The sequence below is a fragment of the Lycorma delicatula genome, chromosome 5 (genome assembly GCF_047948215.1).
Source record: "Lycorma delicatula isolate Av1 chromosome 5, ASM4794821v1, whole genome shotgun sequence".
Lineage (NCBI taxonomy): Eukaryota > Metazoa > Arthropoda > Insecta > Hemiptera > Fulgoridae > Lycorma > Lycorma delicatula.
Window position 1 is genome coordinate 63,187,648 of NC_134459.1, and position 21,638 is coordinate 63,209,285.

The 21,638-nt window shown below is 30.5% G+C and overlaps 1 protein-coding gene across 1 annotated transcript in view; it reads right to left on the reverse strand.

Moving 5' to 3' along the window:
* LOC142325023 (uncharacterized) overlaps positions 1 to 20,791 on the reverse strand; it is a 40,313-nt gene extending 19,522 nt beyond the window's left edge. Inside the window, exons 1-2 of the mRNA XM_075366273.1 lie at positions 20,699 to 20,791; positions 5,318 to 9,272 (exon numbers count right to left, since the gene is read on the reverse strand). Of these exons, the coding sequence (XP_075222388.1) occupies positions 6,563 to 9,199 (2,637 nt within the window). The 5' untranslated portion in view covers positions 9,200 to 9,272; positions 20,699 to 20,791 and the 3' untranslated portion in view covers positions 5,318 to 6,562. The remainder of the gene's footprint in view (positions 1 to 5,317; positions 9,273 to 20,698) is intronic.
* Positions 20,792 to 21,638: the final 847 nt, after the last annotated feature.

Here is a 21,638-nt window from a genome sequence, read left to right on the forward strand (position 1 = left end):
CGTTCAATAAACAGTATGCAAGCATTTAGACAATACCTATAATACATCTTCTGGATTGGTGGAAAAGTCATAGTCACGTTACTTTAGTCAATTTTTATTAGGAAAGTATTTGGTATTAAGAGACTACAATAAATATATACTTGTATATTTGTATATGATAAGGATTAAGTAATATTTTATGTAAGAGTAAGATTTTAAATTATTCTACAAATAACTTTTCCTTTATAGATATAGGGGGGGGGGGAGGATGAATGGTAGTGCCACCCTCTCATATAGTTTAAAATATCTCACCTAATACATTTTTCCTTAACTCTTTAACTGTGTATATATTTTGTGACATACTAAGCTTGTGATGGAATGGAGTCTAGTGGTTAAGGAGTCGTACTATATTTTCTCCTACTAATGAGACTAACCAAATGATTACTAGAAAAGGTATTGGTATTGTTATGATGAGCAACAAATGATTATTGAGGTGGGAATAAGTCATTAAAGATTCAATGACAGATAAGATAAATATAGGTTTATTCTGCTACAATAAGTAGCAGAAAAAATAAATTATAGAATGGTGCATGAGTCCATTCCCATTAATGTCTGAGATTCAAAGAAACAGTATACGACCTGGGAATAAAACTAAACAAAAGAAAGCAGGGAAGTTAATGTAAAACTACCATAATATGTCAAGTAAGGATGTATTTTGGGATGGAAAGATACAAAGAGGAATAAGTGGCAGGTAGAAAATAGAATTCTGCTATGAAGCAAGTACTTTTTTATAAAGATTGAATTGAAGCTCAGAAATACCAAGTGACAGATTTGCATAGTGAAGATAGAAAGATAAGAAAACACATGTAATCACTGAGAGAATTTCAGCATGAGAAGATGATACTTGGTGTAAACTACAAGCTGGAACAAGAGAAGAAACAAAAGCTAACAAAAAATATATGTATAATGGACTGAAGAAATTAGATAAGAGGTAATTTTGTTTCCTGATAAGTTAAAATAAAATTAAAATACTAGGGAACAATGAAAAGAAATACAACAAAACTTCTCAACTGTGATGAGAAACAAAAATAGTGTTAGTTGTTAAAAGAGGTCAGTTAGTACAACAATTGTAATTGCATCAAAATATGATGTCAGTGCTAAGACTTCAAAATTGAAAGAAATAATTTTTAACCAAAGTAGCCTTTAAATCTACAAAAGCATATATAGATCTATTAATTAGAGACCAAACTGATGAGCTTGAAAAGGCTTTTTATAAAAGCACAATAGAGAGGGATTGGGCTGTGGAAAAGCTAAAAAACTTGGACTTATAAAATAGAAAAAGTCCTGTCAACTCCTAGCTAAATAAATTACTAAAGGCAAGTCAATGTGAATTATTAGCTATTAACTGTTCTATAGTGTATTATAAAATCAAATTGTTATGGAGCAATAACTTAACTAAAATAAATTTAAGTTAAATAAATTTTATAAAATATTTACACATAATACTGAATACAATTATTGTTATATCCATCAACAATTGCTTGAATACGGATTTATTATTGGTAGAAATTGTGTTCTAGAACATATGAATATAATAGGAATAGGAGCTGCATATATCTACCTATGAAGAAGCTTAAATACTGATATTATTTACTATGTTTTAGTAGTAATCATATTTTGCAGTCCTTTAAAGACTATTTGATTAGTTTTTACCAATAATTTATTTTTTATATCAAAATTATTAAACCGAGTTATGATTTTAAGTTTATCCAATTTACTTAAGCCACAAGTACTGAAAAAGTATGACTACATTATGAATGAGTAATCCTAGTCGGAGGTTTAGCCAAACTAGCATTTTGCTTAAATGATTTCTAGTATTCTTTGATACGCCACCTTTTGTGGTAGAGTTCGTAGAGACGTTGAACTTTATAAAAGTTTAGATTTAATCTTACTGGCATCTCGATTCCCCCCCGAGGGGAGAAGATCCCACCTCGTAGCATGTCCGGTCGCTACACCACCCCCTCCCGTTCCTAGCCAGTAGTGGCTTTAACAGAGGACATCTTCTCGCCCTCAAACTGATTGTGCCACACAGCTTTCAGTCCAGGCTCCGCAGAGATGCCCCGAGGGACATCTACATCGGTAAAAATTCACCCCGAGATAGATTTACATGTTTATGCCTTCAGAATGAAGACAACGGACACCTGCAGCTACCATGTCGCCCTCAAGAACTGAGCTAGAAACCTAACCACGGAACGAAGACCCCGCGCCTAGATCTAACTATTAAAGAGCCACTTTCTGAATGTCTCAGATGCGTACTAACAACCTCAACAATAAACTTTCCCACTAAAGTTTTGTACATCGAAATTTAGACCTAGTTCCCTTAAGAACCCCACTTAATACTCAAAATGAGTTTCTATCTGACTCCGTTCCAGTCTGCCCGGGAGAGGAGAATTAACACCTACCCCGCACAGCGCCATCACGGAGTCCTGCATGACATTCACCATCTTTCGCAGACTGCCGCCAAGACTCCCTTGCATACCACCAAAGCAGTACCCAGAGAAGCCCCACCGACAGTGTCATTAGCTCATTAGTGCCCCCGTCGGAGCGCGTCCGCACCCACCGGGCAAGAATAATCCCGCCCGCCGACAACGGCCGCAATTCCGCCGACAGCCTGATTAAATAAATACCACCAATACATCTAACCGAGGCACGCTGCCTTAAGCGCCTACCTTCGGCCAGTCAACTGCCCAGGCGGTCCCTAGCCACCCAGGTTCCTATCACCTACTAGATCCCTTCGGCAGCCCTGCTCAGGGCGAGGAAGCGAAGGAAGCCAGCAACTATAGTACACTCTCTACGAGTCCTCCAGTTGACTCGTAGATCCAAAATAGAGTTTACTCTCTCGAGTTCCCTAGCAACTCTGCTACCGGGGACAGCTTCGTACCGGGGACATATATAAAGGACATGGTCCACGGTGTCATCGACCCTACAGTCCAGACAGAAGCCGGAAATCTTACTGGCAGTGTAGAATATTGTTCTGATTGTCAGATTAGTACGGGACAATCAGATATATATTTGAGAAACAACTTTTTGTTATTTTCTCAACAGCCAATTTTTTACTATCCTTAAAAGTTGCATAGGAGTTTTACCTTAATAAAACATTACAGAAAGAGGTTTTGTTATTATTATAATAATGTAACCAAATATCTAAATCTTGTAATTCTGTAATAGAAGAATAAATCTGTCTATGCATAACAGTATCAAAGCATTCCTGTTTCAAAGTTTTATGAAAATGTTTGCACATACTGATAGTGTAATGTGAACACTTTATTTGTAGTATGTTCTCTACCCTCTGTAGTCATAAATAACTCAAAACCATGATGCTCTATATTTCCCTTATACTCAGTACCTGTATCAGTGAGAATACGAAGCAATGGTATATCTTGTTCATTATACCATGGTAATATTTGATCATAAAGCATATCAGCAGCAGTTAATGCTGTCTTGTCATCATATAACTTTGAATCAGCTACTCTTGTAAAGCTATCTATAAGTACTTGACTATATACTTTACCTATTCCTTTAAAATTAGCTACACAATATGTATCCTGGCATCCCTAATAACCTGGATATTCTGTGTTTATTTCATCATGTGCTTCTCTTGCATTACATCTTCCTAGTTGTGCTTCCATTAATATTGTAACAAGACCGGTATAACAGGCCTGAGTAACGGTTCCTACCAATTATCATGAAAGTAATATAAAGTATAATAATTGGAGAATCCAGAAAGGGACAAAAAGGAGAACCCTTTTTGTAAAGGATAGGTCCGTTTTACAATTGTTTTTTGTTATACTTACCGGTAACATACAATGAACACCTTTGTACGATGAGAAAAGACCAGGTTTGGAATTCGTGGGAACAAAAGCCTTAGTTGACTGTTCTCACGATGTGACTTGAGTCCGGTCTGGCAAGTAAAGAAGCTAGCAGTGTAAATATCTCTGGAAGACCAGCTAAAAATCAGTTCTGTTCAGCGAGACATTACTACATTAATACAGTGAAGGGAGTCATGGTTATGAGTCTGCAAGACGTCAGTCTTGCACACTCGTCTCGCAGACTTTATTTGTTATTAATGATTTCTTGTGGCTGATTTCATATAATGCTACTTTTCCACCTGTCTCAAATAGCTCTTGAAATCTATAGTATCTCTCTGTAGTATCTCTTGTGTATCCCATTGCTTTACATCCTGCTGATATGTTCCCTATGCTCTTTGTTAATTCTAATAATCCTAATTTTGGCTTATTATTTTTTGATTTAAATTCATATTAATCTCCATTTAATTTTATCTATTTTTACTTTCCTGGGCATCATAGCTCTAGTACTATGCTGCAAGAAAGAAAGTATGGTAGTTGATTAAATAGTGGGATATGGGTTTTATATTTCTGGATGTTTTATGACCTAAATATCCCAAAAAACAAAAAAAATGTGCGGGGTGATGTTTATACATGTATTGACATGTTTGAAGGTTAATAACTTTTGGCTGGAAAAAAACTGATTTTGATGAAATTTATAGACTTTATCTAATATTATATACCATCTATAAAACATTTTTCACCAAAATTCTTCCTTTTCTAAAAATCGAAAAAGTTATCTTTTTATTTATTATATACTTATTAATGTAATAATATAATTTTTTTTTTAATGTCTTCCTAGGCATAGTAGTAGCGCAAAACACTCTACTCATGAAAATACTTTGGTGGCAATACTGGAGGTGGGGGAACTGATCAAAGTTTAAAAATATCAATTTGTTTTAATTTTTTCAAAACTTTTTTGTCTATTTAAACTTTTAATATTAAAAGTACTTAAACTTTTATTATTAGTAATAAATCTTTAATAACAATATTACAACAAAATTTCATCATAATTCAACTCCCAAGTAGAAATTTTCCTGGTTACTTTTTATTGGTTGTAAATTTTTTAGTGGAATATTTTTACTTTAGTCCTTTTATCATAGTAAATATAAAAAAGTCAAAAAATATTCTTGAAAGTTGATTTTGGAGGTGGGGAAGTAGAAAAAAACAATATTTTTTTATATATAAATTTTTTTTTATTTATTGGTACATATAATGATAATTTTATAATAAAACTTCATCAAAATGACATCCTATGCAAAAAAAAATTTATTTAAAAAAAATAAGAATATTTAATGTATTGTCGAAAAAGAATTTTTATATATCTATATCCTGGTATACAATAACTTAGTTTGCTAAATAAATATATATTAATATATAAATCTTTGGTTTACATTTTAAATTTATTTAAATCATTTTGGATTTTTAATTACCTTAATCCAATTGAGCAACTGTAGAAATTTATGCATTCCTATTACTAATAATAATTTTTATACAAATTTTGAAGCATTTGGTGATTCATCATGGGTGTCTTTTGATAATATTCCTAAATATAAAAGCACAATTTCTTTCCTGGTTAACAATCATTTATAACAAATTGTACCTAACCACTTTTCTTACTCTTCACATTAAGGAAGTATATTTTACCAACACACCGATAACATTAGTTCTTTTTGAAGGATGCCATAATGAACTCCACGGCACTGCTCACCTTTTGTTGAATGTCCATGAAGACTGGATACACTATCAATAAAAACTCTTTCATCTATTGATACAATAATTCTACCTGCCTTTTTGTATTTTTGTATCTTATTTTTAAATTCCATTGTTTCTTATTCCTTTGCCTTTGGATGACCAAAAATTTTTTTTTATAAGTGATGTTCAATCTCTTGGAAGCCTTCTGTATTCCAGATCAACTGACACCTAATTACACTGCTCACTTATACTGATATGCGTTACTATATTGGGCTATATTTTGTTTTAATCTTTCGATAGATATCTTTGTTGGTGTTTTGTTCTATTTATAAGAAGTTTAGTTTTTTAGTCCAGACAAATACCATGTTCTTTCTTACACCAAAACACTTTAATAACTTCATAAAATATATCCTCCCATTCTTTTATCGCAAGTACTTTTTTCCTAAATCTACTGAATATGTCATAGCATAGATTTTAATTTATTCTGTATCACTATAATTGTTTCATAATGATTTAGCTTTATGGGTATGAAAATACTTTTTCAATAATCTGTCTAGACTTATACAGCCTCCAAATAAAGAAAGAATTAAAATTTTTGAAAAAAATAAAAAACATCTAAATGAAAAAAACTCACTCTAATTGCTTTAAATATGTATTGATTCACTATTACTTCCTGGTAGTGTGGACCAAGCTGAATTGATAGAACTACTGTGTTTACCTATAACAAAGCATTCTCTGAGAGTCTCAATATCATAATACTAATAATCATCATCATCATCATCATCATCATTACGACCACTCCCATCATCATCGTAATAATTTTCATCATAGAATAGCATTTTACCATTAGTTATTTTGATTCAATATTTTTGCTATAATATTTGTATCATCTTCACTAGAATCATTCTTAATGCATTTTTCTTTTTTATAAAGTTTTGCGAGTCTAAAATCCATTCTGTATCTTTATATTGTCTAATATCCAGTTACATAATAATATTTATTAATTCACTAATAAAGCTACAATCAGTATCATATGACTCTGCTATCTGATTAAATCTACTTTCAATATCACCAGGCCATAACTTTTTTAATACATTAAAAACCTTGGTTGAACCTAAAAATTCTATTTTTTTTAAGTCCCATTGCAGTATATTATCTAGGCTCTTATGACATTTTATTAAATTAATAAGTACATCTTCATAATCACTAGAAAATAGAGTAGCTATCTTTTCCATTTCATCAGGTAACTTACTGGGTTCAATACCATAATATTTTGAGTTATCATTTTTATTGGTATTAGGCTTATAATTATATCCTCTCTCCTTTTTAAATATATCTGCACTTTTTACCACAGCTCCAACAGTTTTATATGTTTTTCTTATATTATGTGATTCACTTGGTAAATTTTCAGCTACAATTAAATGAGCTTTTAATATATAGTACATCTTATTAAGATTTTTCTGATCTGTTGCAATAATTCTTAATGTGCCATAAGGATTCATATCAGCACCAATTTGTTCATTTTTTATACCACTATTTACCAATAACAGTAAAGGTACTTTCGGAATAAATAAACTAATCGCTTCACTAATCTTTGCAGTTGTAGCACTTGTGCAATCTAATAGTATCGCTTGTACAAAGTATAAATCTTGTTGAATTTCTTTAAGATCCACTTTATCATTAGGATAAGCTGCACAGTGATTTAAATCAATATACTTTAATTTTACTTTCATTGGTGATTGGCTCAAAAAAAATGAATCAAAAATATTGTCTACTAATTTTGTTGATGTTTGGCTAAAAAAACATGAATCAGAAATATTGCATACTAAGTTTTTTAATATATCAGCTACCTCATAATACATGTAATCTACATCAATATTTTTTGAGCGGAATAGGAGTAACAAAAAATGAGCTAAATTAATTGCTCTCATTCCAGTAGATACTGTTATTTTTCGTGAATAAAAAGTAGTGTCTTCAACACTAACTTCACAATCACTATCGCTGCCATATCCCTCTTCAGATTGTTGGATATTACTATTTTTGATAAATTCTAAATTTCCTCGTTCAAGCATACTGTATAAACCGTTTATCTTTTTACTGTTAATAGAAGAAGATAATGTATTAATATCTAATAATTCAAAAATTGAGGAGATATCTTGTATAGTTTTCCAAAATTTGTCATCACCTTTAATATTTGGATCTTCTTCATCGCTGAATTTAAGTTTTTTATTATGATAGTCATCTTTCTTAATTTCTAAAGTTACTATACTTTTATAAGTTAATTTTTTTAGTATATCCATTAAAGGTTTTGTAAATAAAAGATTGCTTGGACATGTATTAGAAGTCTGTAAATGTTCAGTTACATAATCAGTAAGTAAATCAATATACGCTTTGCATCTAGTAATTTGAAAAGAAACTTTTCTCCCACTTGAATCTCCAACTTTACAAAGTACAATAAATAAATCCTCATTCTCGTTCCAACGTTCAACTTGTAAAGGTTGTCTTCTTGAACTATTTCGCTTATTAATTTTTATCAGATTATAATTAGTAACGTCACTGTTATGAGTCTTAATTTCATCTGGGGTAAAACCTAACTTTAATGTTTTGGTTGTATCACTGCTAAGTAATGGTACTAAAAATTGATTATTAAGTAATTTTAAACTGTTAGCTAATACTTTAGAAGCATAAACTTTTGGTACAATTCCAATATTTATTCTAAAATTCTTCGCAGTTGCTGCCACACTAGGAATATTATGACCAAAACTTGATCTGTTGACTAATTCAACAGGTATGTTGTAATCTTTAGCAATTTTATTCGTTATAGCAGTAAAATATGCTATCACTATATTATACAAACTAGCTTGTTCTTTTTCTGGCTCAAGTTGTGCAGCAAATTTTTTGATTTGTACCAAAATGCAAGGATAATCATTTTCAAAATATACATCTATTTTCTTATCAGTTATTTCTAGTGCTGAAAAACTATTAATAACAGTAGTACAAATATGTGCTTTATACTGAAGAAGCTGATCATATAACAAAATACCACTATGTCTATTAATTTTAAGTTCCTTAGGTTCAATATTAAAAATTTTTTTATACTCATTGTGAATCCATGGACTCTTAATAGTACCAGTTTTAGCTTTTGGAATAGTTTGTATTTTTTTTCCAGGTGATTTATTTATACTAGTGTTACTATATGTTTTATTAGACTTGGTTAATTTTGCAATCCTATCAGAATTACCACCACTAACTGTTGATCGAAAATATGTGCCCCAATACTTTTTCTCATCCATTGGAAATGCGCTGGTGCCTTTAAATCTAGTTTTGTATTCACACCTGGGAAAAGAAAATTCATCATATATGCAGTCAGAATCAGATAAATACTCTTGTTCTATGCTCACAGCAGAGCCACCATGCCCGATTAGCTTATTATCATCATCATAGCTTGTATTTACTTTGTTTATATATTTAGTACTGCTAATATCTGAATCATTACCTTTTTGTCTTTCATACAAATTTTTACCTTGATCTCGGTTTTCAGCAATTGAAAGATTTTTAAACATAGAAGAAAAATCATCTTGTTGAATAATGTTTTCTGATATATCATTCATTTTATCCATTTTTATCCAAAATATTTCAACCAAGCAAACCTTCTTTAACTGATTTCACTACCACTTTAGTCTTTTTGCAAACCTAAAAAAATTTAAAAACAGTTTTTATTGGTGAACGTATTCTAACAATCGTTAAAAGTATGTTGAGTAAAAAAATCTTACATGAGTATTACAGTAACATATGCAATAGCTGTGAAATAGAGTTAGGAAGACATTGAAGATAGTTAATAGCCAAGTTAATAAGATAGCCAATTGCACTGTGTTCTTGAGAAATACTGTGAACCAGTAAAAAAATGAAGCAAATCTAGTATTACATTTTTACTTTCTTGTATGAAATAAAGTAAGTATATTGTGATCGTGAAAAATTTAGGTTTTCAGATTTCAATGGAAATATCCATTTTGACCATCCTTGAATCCATTTTGACTAATTTCGGTGTGACATCTGTACATACATACGTATGTATCTCACATAACTCAAAAACGATTAGCTGTAGTATGTTGAAATTTTGGATTTAGCACTGCTGTGTAACATCTAGTTGTGCATCTTCCCTTTTGACTGCAATCGACTGAATCAAAAGTGTCCAAAAAAGGCTTAAATCCAAAAAAAAATTGGAACGATATATCATAAGTGGTACTTATTTTCATTTTTTCCAGAGTTGTAGCCAAATGAAATTTTAATTAATGAAATATTTGGATCTTATAAGAAGAAGCCACATTGGTTTGAATCAGACTTCTGATTCTCATCTCATTATTTTTTTAAATTTATCTTTTTTACCTTTTTTTATTTTAAATACATAGATATTAACCTCTTATTGTAAAAGAAAAAATTACAATAAATAATAATTCAATAATAACAATAAAAAAAAAATTATGAAAAAATTTGTAAGTTATTAGTGAAATAAAATGTTATGTACTTTTAAAATGTATATTTTTAATTTAATAAGCATACAAATGGTTAAATAAAGTTTGTTAAATTATGTTTTATGCTTGTTTGGTTGGTTTACTTTATTATCCATATGTAATTTATGGAATTTTTTATTGATATTATTTTTGCTTTGTTAAATAAAAAATTGTTCATTATTATCATCTACAGATAAACTTCTTATCAATTCGGAAGTTTGACTTCCATAATATTTTGGTAATTGTAAGTGAACATTATGCAATTTAGATTTTAATTTGTCTTTATAAATTATTTATAATTAATTTACATGTTTATTAACATGTAAATGTATTAACATGTTTATTTAAATGTATTTGTAATTCTACAATACAATATTTATTGATTTGTTATTAAGTTTGATTTTCAGTAATTTGAAATAAAATTATTGCTCAAACAGTTTTTATAAAATTTCTTATTTAAATTAATTCTTTTTACATTCTTGAATAATTGTATGTATTGAAAAGCTAATTTTTTTAAGCAGTGTTAAAGAATAATGTATTTATAAGCATCATAGGAATATATTATAAAATTAGTTAAATGTTAAAAACTTTAGAGAATTTAAAAACTAATCAAGATTCTATAAGACCACTGCTATTGCATCTAGTGATTATGAATTTAACTAGAAATAATAAAAATAAAATATAGGGCTATATACAAGGTGTATGAGGAAAGTAATGAGACTGACTTTTTATTTACCAAAGTTTTTATTTTTTTCAAACAACAATGTTATCCCCTTCAAAGTAGTAGTTCCCTTGGGCAGCTATACATTGGCGGAGTCGTTGTTGCCACTCCTGGTAGCAGCGCTGGAAGGCGTCAACTGGTCGGTCACAGTCTTTTGAATGTTCTCTAGAGTTCCAAAATGACGTCCTTTTAAGACATGTTTCAATTTTGAGAAAAGGAAAAAGTCACAAGGACTCAAATCACCTGAATAGGGAGGTTGAGGAACATAGGAATGTGTTTTGAGGTCAAACATTCCCTGATGGAAATGGCCGTCTGACATGGGGCATTGTTATGATGAAGCATCCACTTGTTTGCAATGTCTGGTCTCACGCAAATCACTCTTTTCCTGAGCCTTTCAAGGACACCTTTGTAAAACACTTGGTTGACAGTTTGTCCTGGAGGAACAAATTTTTTATGCACAATACCCTACTGTCAAAAAAGCAAATCAGCATGATTTTGAGCTTTGATTTCCTCATTAGAAATTTTTTCGGTCGTGGAGATGACGGAGGTGCCACTCTTCGCTTTGCCGCTTTGTTTCAGGATCGTACTCAGATGGATATCTGAGTACGATCACCTGCGATCACACGATTGAAGAATTCTCGGTCATTGTCAATCCTCTCACCAATTTCGCATGAACAAATCGTCTGTCAAAATTTGATGTACGGTGAAAGTGTTTAAATTTAACTGTTCACTCATCATCCTTATTGTTAAACGACGGTCTGATCTCACAAGAACCCTCAAATGCTCAACGTTTTCGTCAGATTTTGAAGTTGAAGGTCTGCCTGAGCAAGGTTGATCTTCAACGTGTTCTCGGCCTTCCAAAAATGATTTGTGCCGGCAAAAAACTTGTGCTCTTGATAAGCAATGTTCCCCATAGGCCTGTTTCAACTTTTCAAAGGTCACACTCGCGGATTCCCCAAGTTTAACATAAAACTTGATTGCAGATTGTTGTTCTAAATTCCGATGCTCCATTTTCGTAACACACAACAAAATCACAACTTCACTGATGGCGCTGTCAAAAATAATGTGTTGGCTAAACGGAGTTGAAAATCATACTGAGCACGAGGAAGGGATGAACAAACTGGTCTAGCACAGACCAGTAGACACAGCGTTGCCAGATTGCTCACAGTGTTACCAATCTCATTACTTTTCTCACACACCTCGTATATATATTAAAATATAAAAAAATAAAATTTTATTATATCCCAAATCCATTCATTGCTATCAAATTTTACTTGTTCATTTATAATATTATTATCATTTTTATTATAAAGAACAAAATCTAATTATGCAGGAGACATACTCTACACGAAAATAAACATACATGTTCAAAATTAAAAGTGTATCAACTCTAGAAACAAATAAAAAATCAATAACTGAAACTTTTGAAAAAATACACATAACAAAAAAAAAAAAATAGTATTATAAATGAACAAGTATAATTTGATTATGATGAATTGATTATGATGTTGTATGGATTAAAATTAATGTAAAACAGAAATACTTTTAGCAAAGAATTTTCTATTAACTCTGTTTATATTTTTGAAGAAATTAACAAACTTTCAAAACAACCTTATGGCATCTGATAGTGATATAAACAGTGATGCTTTTGAGTATTTCTTAAAGAGTGCTTATTAACATATCTTATGATAGTATATATCTTATATGAGGTATATAAAAATATAACTCTTAGTGTATAAATAATGAAATAGTTGAAATAAACATTTTCTGTGATTTTCTGATTACTAGGGCCCACCTGGATATAAACAAAACCTTTTCAGAATTTTTTCAGTTTGTTTTATAAAATGGTGGAGAGGTATATGACACCTCCATGCAATAAGAAATATAAAAAAATTCAAAAAACTTTTAAAATCTTTTTATTTCTTAAAAATGTAACATGAAACTATTTATTTATTACAGCTAAAATTAAAAACAAATGTGAATTAGGTAATTATTTGGAAAAATGTAGAGGCGGTGTTACAAAGAAATTATCAATGAACAATTTAATGGTTGTTGTTTTTGATGTCATGGCACTATCTTTCAACCATAACAGCAACTCGACCTAAAAGAGTTACGTGTTTCTTTCCTCCATACAGCTCAAAACAATGCATGTATCTATTTCTACTATAATGAACCCACATTTTAAAATCCCATTTCTTAGGTAAACTGTACCTCCACGACAACCTTTAAAAGTTATCACCAGATTAGCGATATGATTTATATTGACTCTCAGTTATTGAATTCAACTTCAAAATCTACCTTCATCATCTTCCATTTGATCTTTGTTATTTTGAAATGTTAGTATCATTTAATCTCTTCAAATCTACTTACAGTCAATGAAGCAGCAGTAAAACATAAGGGCTAATGGCTAATACTGTTGACAAATACGTTCCAAATTTTTTTTTTAACCTCCAGGACCACCATTACGTATTGCTTCAGAGGATGAGATGAATGACAAATGGTAAATGTAAAAATGCCATGCCTGACCAGGATTCAAACCTGGGACCTCCAGATGAAAGGCTGAAGGTCCCGGGTTTGAATCCCAGTTAGGGATGACATTTTCACATGCTACATTTGTCATTCATCTCACCCTCTGAAGCAATTAATAACAGTGGTCCCAGAGGTTAAAAAAAAATATATATTTAGAACATATTGGTCAACAATATTAGCCATTAGCCCTTAGCCCTTAGGTTTTACATAAGCTTTATAATACGTTCTAAATCTAGGGAGGCATATGTGTCATCACTTGTACAGCCATTCCAGCTGCATTCTAATATGTTGGTTGCGTTAACAGCATACATTAAGTAATTGCCGGATAAATAAACTATGGATAATTTACACTTCCTTTATTTACTTTTAAATTTATATTGAATTAATAAATACATTAAATCATAATAGTTTCATACTATAGTTAATACAAATATATATTATGGCTAGAACAGATATAAAATTAATGTTTTTTAGTTGACGTTTTAAAGAAAAGGTGAAATCATAAGTTATTAAAATAATACTTAAGCTCAGCTGGTTCATTATTAAAAAATAAGAAATAAGAAAATGACAGGATGTTTACAATTTTCAAGAGTATGAAGAAAACAAGAATCTGAACATACTGCCAGTCAAGAAAGAGGTTCTTTTTTTTCTTAATAATGTGAGAACATAATATAAGGTATATAAATGTTAATATTATAATACAATTAATATTAATATTTAATATTATTCAGTACTACAAGATAAATCAAGTATATTGTTATAATACAATTGTACACATGCATTTTACATTTTTTTATCAATATATAATAGTGAATCATAAATCAGTGACAATGTAAGAATAGTAATACAATAAGAATATAAGAATAATCATAATGCTCATAATATTAATAATTTGTAATAATGTACATAAATAAAAATAAATATATATATATATATACCACACTATCTTGCATACTTGTACCTATAATCTACAGCGACTAGGATTACTTTAAATGTGTTTGTGATGCAGGAGAATGTGTGTCCAATGGTCCGAATAACCATAGTGCCAGGGATGGAAAGTGTAAATAATGACATTATTCCATATTTAGTGACTTATCGCATCCAACATAGATACAATATGTGTGTGTGTGTGTGTGTGTGTGTGTGTGTGTGTGTGTATGTGTGTGTGTATGTATGTGTGTGTGTGTGTGTGTGTGTGTGTGTATGTGTGTGTGTGTGTGTGTGTGTGCGCGTGTGTGTGCGTATGTGTGCGCGCGTGTGTGCGCGTGTGTGTGTGTGTGCGTGTGTGTGTGTGCGTGTGTGCATGCGTGTGTGTGCGTGTGTGTGTGTGTGCGTGTGTGTGTGTGTGTGCGTGCGTGTGTATGTTGTATGTGTTGTCTGCATATGTGTTAGTGTGTAGCACATGTAAATGTACTATAATAATTATTCTGTAGTGTTAGAAGAGCATACGAGTAAGATATAAATATACACAATAGTACATTAATAATAATATGTAACATTTATGACCATAATATAAATCACAATTTAAAGCACTAATAAAATACAATAAATGAATTACAATAAGTATAATTAATTAATTAACAAAATTATTTTAACAATATTCTCAATTAGTAATATGAAGTATTTTTTTTATTTTAAATAAATAGTGTTCAATTAAATATCAGACACTGGCAGCAAACACAACTTATGCAAGGTCTCCAGAGTCAACTGTACAGACAGAATGGATGGGAAGGTACTACTCTGAAAGGTGATAACTGACCTAATTGTTGCACTTGAGTTTTTGTGTTAAAACAAAAACAATTATAATGTTGTTTATTAATGACTGATGAAATGCTTGATTTAGCATTTAAGTTCCAGTATTTCTGGCACAATGAATGATGCGTTAATTGTATACCAGAGTGTAAAAGATGTAAATGCTCAGCAATAATAATTAATTTAGTTATATTTGCCTTTGAGTATAGGATAGCAGGATGTTTAGCTTGATAATATAATAAAGAGTGTTGTCATCAACCTCCCACTCGTAATAGTGCTGTCATCCAGAAATTGGTCAAGTGAAATGATTTAATTTGGTTAAAAATAATTTGATTGTTTTTAAATTTATTTATTTCATCACTAAAATATACATGTTGAGACTGTTTTATGAAAAAGGTAAGGGTTTGATTTAATTTCCATGTAGTAAAATGACCAGTGATTTATTCAGTCAGATTTAATTTAAGGTTGTGAATAAATCAGAAACAATAACCGAATATACATATGAGTTAGCTTATGCAAAGATGAAAACTGTTATGTGTAATAAAGTAAAACACAGTATGTACTAAAGCTGTTGATGTGCCTTTATATTTTTCTATAAGACATTTCTGATCCTTACTGATCCTAGTTATTGAAGTTAATATGATTATTTGGCCAATGAAATGAAAATTTTAAAAGCCAGGGAGGATCATGGCACCAAAGCGACATATCAATTAATTTACTTGGATTACAACCCCTAGACAATATTTCGGCTGGATTTTCAAAAGACAATGTAGCACCATTTAGCATTTGAGGTATCTGTTTGAATTTCAGTAATTCTATTACTGATATCTTCCAAGCAGACTGATGCCCATGAATCTAGGATAATGCTATTGTTGAATCTGAATATAAATGTATTTCATCACTATGAATATTCAGAGCATTTATTACTTTCACTAATAAACATGCCAGTAATAAACAACCAAATAATTCAAGCCTTGTAGTTGTTATTTGCTTTAAAGAGGCAAGTCTTGATTTGGACAAAGTAAGTTACATGAAATTGTTTGATTAGAAAATAAAGTTCGAATGTAGATACAACAGCTGTAACCCTTTATGAAAGCATCTGAAAATCCATGTATTTGGATTGAGTTAATCTCAGCATCACTGCTGAATTTAATTGGACGACTTATCTTAAGTAATTCAATTAAGTGCAACTGATTGTGTAACTTATGCTACTGAGATAACATTGTGGTAGGTAATTTATCATTCCAATTAATTTTAAGTTACCATAAAGATTGCATAAAACATTTACAAGAGAAAACAATAGGACCAATGGGATGACTAATGGGTCAAATACTACTGCAATAATAGTGAGAAGAATTCTTTTAGTATAAATTTTAGTATCAATAAATTGAGCAATTTGAAATGATAATTTGTCTGCAGAATTGTTTCACAAAATGCCTAAGATATATAAACTCATGTTCCTGGGCTAAAAGAATATAACAATTATGCTCTTCTCTTTCTTTTTCTTTTTCCTGTTTAGCCTCCGGTAACTACTGTTTAGATAATTCTTCAGAGGATGAATGAGGATGATATGTATGAGTGTAAATGAATTGTAGTCTTGTACATTCTCAGTTCGACCATTCCTAAGATGTGTGGTTAATTGAAACCCAACCACCAAAGAACACCGGTATCCACGATCTAGTATTCAAATCTGTGTAAAAATAACTGGCTTTACTAGGACTTTGTAACTCTCGACTTCCAAATCAGCTGATTTGGGAAGATGCGTTAACCAGTAGACCAACCCGGTGGGTAACAATTATGCTCAGAAGCAGCAATATTATGGTTGTTAGAGAATCATTGTGAAATGGAAAACCATAACTGAGTAAATTAGAAACATCAGTTTTTAGTTTGATAGCTTCATCTAGCTGGTCAGCGCTCTAAATAAAATCATTAACATAAAAATATTTTCTAATAGCATTACATGCTAATCGGAGATCTGTTTGGTTTTCATTTGATATTTGGATTAGACATCTAGTGGCTAAGTATGGAGCAGAAGCGGTTCCATATGTTATAGTTCTAAGTGCAAAATGTTGTAGTTGTTGATCTGGAGATTCACGCCACAAAATGCATTGTAAATTAGTGTCATAAGGTTTAATTAGTATTTGATGATATATTTTCGCTATGTCAAATGTTGTGACATAGTTATGAATTCTAAATCTAAGTATTATTGAAAATAAATCCTGTTGGACAACAGGCCCAACTGAAAGTGTATCATAAGAGATAAACCATTAGAGGTTTTAGCTGAGCCATCGAAGAACTTTCATTTTAGTAGTTAGATTTGGGACTTAAATATTGGGTGATGAGGTAAGTAATATATATCTGATTCATTAGTTAATAGTCAGAAAGTAATGACATATGACCTAATCTTAAGTAATCTTCACTTTAAGATTAGAATTGTTGCATAATCTTTATTCCAGATTGAAGAACCTATTTTTAGCATTAATGAAAGAATCACCTACCCAGAGTTTATCAGATTTATGAGTTAATGGGACAATAAATCTGCCTTGATTTTTCTTACTGGTATGAAGTTGTAAGTGTGTTTCACATAATGAAACATTAGAATCAAGTATAGCTGAATGATCTAAGATATTGTTGCTAGTAAAAAGGGATGTACCAGCATTCTTATGTTTAAATTTAGTAGGAAGACAACTGCTAAGAATATATCCCAGCTTAGTCTCTTGAGTAATAAGACATCTTGAATCTCTAAGTTACGAGGCAAAATAAGATTTAAATAAAATTGGGATCCGATTAAAATATCAATATTATTTGATATATTAAATTTGGGATCTGCAAAGAATAGATTTTGAGTTAGATTAAGATGAGAAGTTTCAAATGTATGTAATGGAATGTTATTAGCTGTCTGGCAAAACAGCACAATACACAAGTTTTTGTATCATGAATGTAATGTAATTAGTACACTATAATCAGATTTGACTAATACATTATTTATGCCTGAAATAGGCAAATCTTCTTTACTGAGTTGAAGTTCCAATTTGCTAGCAAACTTATATGTGCAAAAGTTTAATTGACTGACTGAGTCTAACAAGACTACACAAATTAGAGAATTACCAAAAATATCATCATTACATACAGCAGTAGACAAAATTAAATTTTTGTTTAATTGTGAACAATAGTCATTATTACTAAATTTATCATTACTTAATTTAAAATTAGTTTTATCAGTATAAACGAATCTGTTGTGTCTTTGTTGACATAAATCACATAAGTTATTTGAGTAACATTGATTGCTACTATTTATTCTTGTTAACGTTTGAAGTGGGATTTGTTCGTGATGAAAATTAAATGCATTGTTGTAATGTTGTCCTTTAACATTTCCATTACTGAATTGTGAGGTTGTAGTAATAAGATTTTCCAGGATGTGTCATCTAGTCTCAAGAAATTCTTGAAAATTTGGACAGCTCTTATTTGATAATCTTTATATGTTAACTGGAATTACTTCAAATGAGTTGACAAATGAAAAACTCATTGAATTTACATAGAAGATCTAAATGATTCTCTTTTGATTTGCATTAAAATATACAAATTATGAATCGTTTTATCAATAAATCTAATGCGAATCTATAATTTTCATTTGTATTGGAATTTTTTTAACAATGGGTTGAAAAAATTCAAACAATGTGTTGAAAAGACAATGGCTTCGTCTCTTAGCGACGAATGCTAATAATGTAATTTTTGAATATTTGTTAAATCTTTTCGAGAATGGGTTAAGTCATTAAATATATTAAAAAAGTGAGGCCATTCAAAAATGTCACCTTTCAACAATGGTAAATTTATAGGTTGTAATTGTAATTGTTTAACAGCTGTCTACAGAACGTTCTTGATTGCTTACAATATGTTGATTAGTAAATGTTGCATAAATTTTCTTCGATTTGTTCTCGATGTAAAGCAAGCTATCATCAACGTTCATTTCTAATTGTGACTGAATGTAATCGTATATGGCGTATCATATATTGATATATATGGCGTAATACCAATTCAAGGTCATGCGTAATCTGACTTGAAAGGCGTGGCTTGTCACCTTGTGACGCGTTAAAGTTGTCTGCGAATGTTGCAGTTCTTGTAATGGAGGCTTTAATTGACTTTTATTGTCTTAATAATTGTTCTTTATCCATTATTATTACAATAAATAACATGGCCAAAAAAACAAAGTAAAACTAAATTACACAGATATTATATAGCTAATGGTGTTAATGTAAATTTCGAACCCAGATTCACTGTTGTGAAGAAATCGAAAATAATATTTTCGTTCAATTATAAGTTTATTATTATTGAACATCACCAATGCAGATTGAATTTGCTAAGCTGCAGTGTATTTTTGATATATCACAATATTAGAATTTAATTAAACGGTCAATCCAATTTTTTTTAAGTATCCGGCCCGGGGACCAAAAATAAATGTACAGCTATTCCAACCACGATCTAATACGTTGGTTGTGGTAATAACATTAAGTAATTGCCGGATAAATAAACTATAGATAATTTACACTTCCTTTATTTACCTTTAAATTTATACTGAATTAATTAATACATTAAATCATAATAGTTTCATACTTTAGTTAATACAATGTATATGTTATAGCTAGAGCAGATATAAAATTAGTAATGCTTAATTGAGATTTTAAAGGAAAGGTAAAATCATAAGTTATTAATTGCTTAATAGTACTTAGCTCAGCTGGTTTATTATTAAAAAATACAAAATAAGAAAATGAGAGGATGTTTAGAATTATCAAGAGTATGATGAAAACATGAATCTGAACATCACTAAATCTATTCCGGAAAAACTTTCAACTCCTTGCAAGTATGTCTGAAATGTTCTTTATTGTTTTACAAAGCGTATCTTTTGCTTTGAAAGACTATTTTTTCAGCGAGTTCTTATGGGGTCTCACCAGTAACATTTATGTATGCTATTCTAAAAATGTAGGAGCATATTTTTATCTCAAATAATAAGATTGTCTTTCCTAGGATCCTGTGTAATTTCTACAGCAGTTCTTCATAATCACTTATGGACGGTGTGGAAGACAACTGTGATTCATCTTACAAATTTGTATTTTTATTGTCCTGATAACTTTTATATTCTTAAATAACTTTTATAGTTTGTTGAATGGCTTCAGGAAAATATGAAGGATCTGTACAGATCTCATAAACACCATCTGGTATTTTTAGTATCATCATCTAGATGTACATACCTTCTAAATTGTCATCTGATGGACTACATAGTTTGTCTTTTGACCCAGTAGGAATAAAATCACCTGTATCAATGGCCTCATCATCATAAGATATAATCATCAATTTCTAAGGCCTAAAAGGGGAAAATATAACAATATGTGATGCAGTAGTTACAGAATTATTTTAGGCAGATTGGTTTCACTTATTACATGGTGGTGTCATTTGCCACTCTTCATAAATGTATGTAAATTTATAACTAAATTTATATCATAAAATTTATAAATTAAAATGTAAATTATTTATAATTTATAAATAAAGTAAAATTTATATCATAAACGGCATATGTGAAGTGTACAGTTACACAAAACAGTTTTTCTTACCGCATATGCAGTCTTTAACACCAAATAGAATATGAGGAAAATGCACTTAATCTGTAACTCACAACAGTAGTATGTTTACAAAATAAGATTTGCAGGAAACAAGAGTTGAAAAAGGAGTTTCTAACTGGTGAGAGCTGCGATCTATGATCTTTTGAAAGTACTACCACAAGGTTCAGCTGATCAGAGTTCGTTTACTTGGGGAAAAACACGAAATATTAGTCGTCAAATGACACCATTATGCACGAAGAGATTAAAAATGTGATGTGGACACATATGACTTTCTTGTACGACTATTAAATTACATACACACATTTTTTTTTTTAAATGAAAAGTACATAAAATTTTATTTGATTAATAACTATATGTTTTCATTTTTTGTTTATTATTGAATTATAATTGATTGTAGAAGTTTTTTTTACAATCAGAGGTTAATAATTAATTATTAATAAATCTATATAAAAAATTTAAAAGAAAGGAAAAGGAGGTGAAGTCTGATTTGAACCGATGTGCCTTCCCCTTTTAAGATCCGAATATTTCATTAATTAGAATTTTATTTAACTGTAACTCTGGAACCAATGAAAATAAGTACCACTTACGATATATCGTTGAATAGCTTTCAATAAGGGCTTATTACTGTAGTTAAGAAAAAGTACAAAATCCGAATTTTTTTGATTTTGGGCACTTTTGGTCCAGTCGATTGCAATCAAAAGAGGAGGTGCAGAGCTAGGTATTACAACAGTTTTAAATTTAATACTTCAACATCCTACGGCTAATAATTTTTGAGTAATACGAGATTCATACGTACAGACGTCACGCCGAAACTAGTCAAAATGGATTCAGCAAAGGTCAAAGTGGATATTTCCGTTGAAATTTGAAAACCCAAATTTTTCGCGATCACAATACTTTCTTGTACGAAGTAAAGGAAGTATTGTGATAAAGG